Source organism: Apaloderma vittatum, unplaced genomic scaffold, assembly GCF_000703405.1.
Source record: "Apaloderma vittatum isolate BGI_N311 unplaced genomic scaffold, ASM70340v1 scaffold29523, whole genome shotgun sequence".
NCBI lineage: Eukaryota > Metazoa > Chordata > Aves > Trogoniformes > Trogonidae > Apaloderma > Apaloderma vittatum.
In genome coordinates, this window is record NW_009710301.1 from 4723 (window position 1) to 7732 (window position 3010).

The window sequence follows — 3010 nt, forward strand, 5'->3', positions numbered from 1 at the left end:
CTCTGCGCTCCCTGCATCATCATGGTGTGGCACAGCTGGAGCCTGGTGGCTGGAAGGCTGCAGTGGTCTCCAAAACCAGACCCTCATCCTGCTGGGAGTTTCCATCTAGAGGCTGCATCTCGTGCCCAGAGAAATTGCAGCGGCTGAGCTCTTGCACCTCTGTTTGCCAAATCTTCTGCTCCCAGGTGTGCTCAAAAAAAGATGCCTTGAGCAGCAGGATCCCACCCAGGAAACCCTCTGTGCCTTTGTCCCCAGCAGCTGTCCCTCCTGGGACTGCACTTGGTCCGAGTTTTGGGACTGAAAAGCCACCTCCTGAACTCGTGAACCTGGAGGGGCAGGGCAGGTTGTGCACACTCAATAGCAGATGTAGAAACTGGAAAGCTCTCCTAGCCAGCCCTCACGGGGCCAGAAATCCCCCCAGCCCCCTTTAGAGAACCCGTTCACACCAGTTTGACATTGGCACAGCTGGACTGGTATTGCTGGGGCACCCTCCAGGGGTGGAAAGCAGGACCAGGCAGGTGTTCCCACATGAGTCCTCACCCCTTCCTGGGCTCTAACAGGCATTCTCCGTGCCTGGAAGAGCAACCGCTGCTGCCGGTGGTGACACAAACCTTGGGCAGGACATTTCACGTGCTGCCATGGAGAATTTTTGGGTGTAGGGTGGAAGAGCCCAGTGGGTTTGTGCTGGGAGGCGACGGCACAGAGCTTCCCCGTTATCATGTGGAAGATGGGAGCAGGTTTCATCCTTCAAAGGCAAAGGGCTGTTGCCATGACACAGCTTGGCCGGGTACACGGCCTTCCCGGCTTCCCGCACACCACTCCTCCCAAAGCACAACCTTCACCCCAGCTCACCCGCCTCGCCTGTCCTCAGCCCCCTCCCTGTGCTCTCACCTCGCATCACACCCTGAAAAGCTTCCTCGCCGCCCAGGGAAGCGGAGCAGTGGTTCCCCACCCCAGAAATAACCGCGAAAAGGCACTTAGAAGCACGAGGGGATGGCAAACGCAGGGTGCTGGGATGAGGAACAGAGGGGACACAGCCTGGCACACCCCGGGCAAACTTTTCTTCTGGTCCAGGATCCAGGCTGGGCTGCTCTAGCAACACAAGCCCCCAGGACCGGGGCGAGCAACCCCTGCCGGGCTCTGGCCTCCCTCCTTGATGAGACACACTCGGGTTAAGGAGCAGACAGTTTGTTTTTTTTTTCTCCCCAGGTAACACCTTGGTAACAGCGTAGGCGTTGCAAAGTCGTTGTTGCCTGGTTTCCTCAGGCCCAGGAAATCACATTAGCTCGATCAAATTTAAACTTTCAGTTGGTGGGAAAATCGCCAAGCGATACCAACGTGTTTTCTTAGATCGTGTGCTCTCCAGTTACACAGGGAGGGGGAGGGCAAAGCTTGTAGCAGGCTGGGGCTAAAAAGGTCGTTCCTGTTCCTTTTGCAAACGGGCTGCGCTTGCACTGCGACTTCCTGAGCAGAGGCCACAACTTGTGACACACACACGTGACAAAACGCCAACACCCCACGAGGAGGACGACCTTCCACCCCATTCTTCAGGCCTGAAAAGAACAGGTTAAATACGTCGCGGAACAGCCCATTTCCTTAAACTGTACTTGTGCTTTTTTTTTTTTTTTTTTCCTTTTCTGAAAAGTCTGGTGCAGACACAAGTGTCTACAGTAAAATGACAGCAGGATGTTCTCTGCTAGCAGACACAACCAGAACTACAGGCTACCAACGGAGTCACAGCTATTGTTTGAAGGCAGCAGAACAAGCAACATAACCAACATTTTTTACTATATCAAAACATCACTCTTTACATTTGTCTCTGTTCACTACAACGGGTTCAAAACGGTGTGTGCGTGCAGATACCTCCACAGCCTACGCAAACTAGAACATAGGAAACAGGAAACCCACCCCATCTCACCGAAAGCACCGCCTACCCACACTTCCCACAAGACTGAACCCAGTCCCAAACGTGCAGGGAACCGTCGCTCGCTGCCGACAGCAACGTTCTCTGTTTCTGCGGATGCCACGTGTGCGCCGTGACCTGGGGAGGGTCTCTGCCACCGCCGGGCCCGCCGAACACGTGGCCTTTGTGGATAAAGATCGGCTCCACTTCCCTGCCGGAGTTGTCCCAACTCTGCGTGTCGTACACGTGCACGGTCCCATCAAAACCTTGAATAAAAGAGAATGGTGAGAGAGCGCAGAAATAAATTGCTTTGCTCTCGTCCTAGCGGGCTCGCCTCCCAGCAGGGCTGCGGAGATGGAAACGAGAACAAAGGCCCGTACTGAAAACCTGTGACAGCAGAGCTTCCAAACCTCTGAGGAGCTCGGCTCGAGCTAACAGCTGCTGGGGAGAACACAGGCCAGATCCAAAAAAGCTTGCTGATTCACCGGTCTGAATCTGCAATCCTCCAGCCAAGAGGCAGCCTTGCTGCCCAGCCAGTATTATCAGAATCCCAACAGCCAGGCCGTCACTGGCACTATCAGGGCAGTGTTTGCTAAGTGCTCGGGGACTTTGCTCTCCCGGGAGGGAAGTGGGAATCCCCCAGAACCCATCCAGGCCCCTTCTGCAGTTGTTGGGGGCAGCTGCAGCAGAAGATTAGCTCGCTGTGCCACCGGCTCCGGGAAGAGCGCTCTGAACAACCACCCCCAAACTGGAGTGTTTAAAGCAAGGTGGGGTGAACTGGCCCTCGATAGAAATACAGATTAAAAAAAAAAACAAAACAGAAAAAGAAATCTTTGGCCAAAGCACACACCTGAAACAGCCAGGCAGCCTTCCAGAGCAGGAGCCCAGGAGACACACAGGAACTCTGCACCTGAGCGAGGAGAGGGAACTCGGCACTTTGCTGAGGCCAAGAACTCGGAGGTTTTTCTGACATCTGTGAGGACGAGGTGCCCTCCGCTTGAGAGGCAAGCTACGGGCTGGGAGCTCGAGCCAGAACCTCGAGGCCCACGCCCGACTGCCATGCACCAGTGCTCGGCACACAGCGCCGAGGGGACGGACGCAGCCTCC

The 3010-nt window shown here is 55.4% G+C and overlaps 1 protein-coding gene across 1 annotated transcript in view; it reads right to left on the reverse strand.

Moving 5' to 3' along the window:
- Positions 1–1930: 1930 nt before the first annotated feature.
- WDR73 (WD repeat domain 73) overlaps positions 1931–3010 on the reverse strand; it is a 4337-nt gene continuing 3257 nt past the window's right edge. The window contains exons 5-6 of the mRNA XM_009867258.1: positions 2754–2876; positions 1931–2169 (exon numbers count right to left, since the gene is read on the reverse strand). Coding sequence (XP_009865560.1) covers positions 1931–2169; positions 2754–2876 — 362 coding nt within the window. The remainder of the gene's footprint in view (positions 2170–2753; positions 2877–3010) is intronic.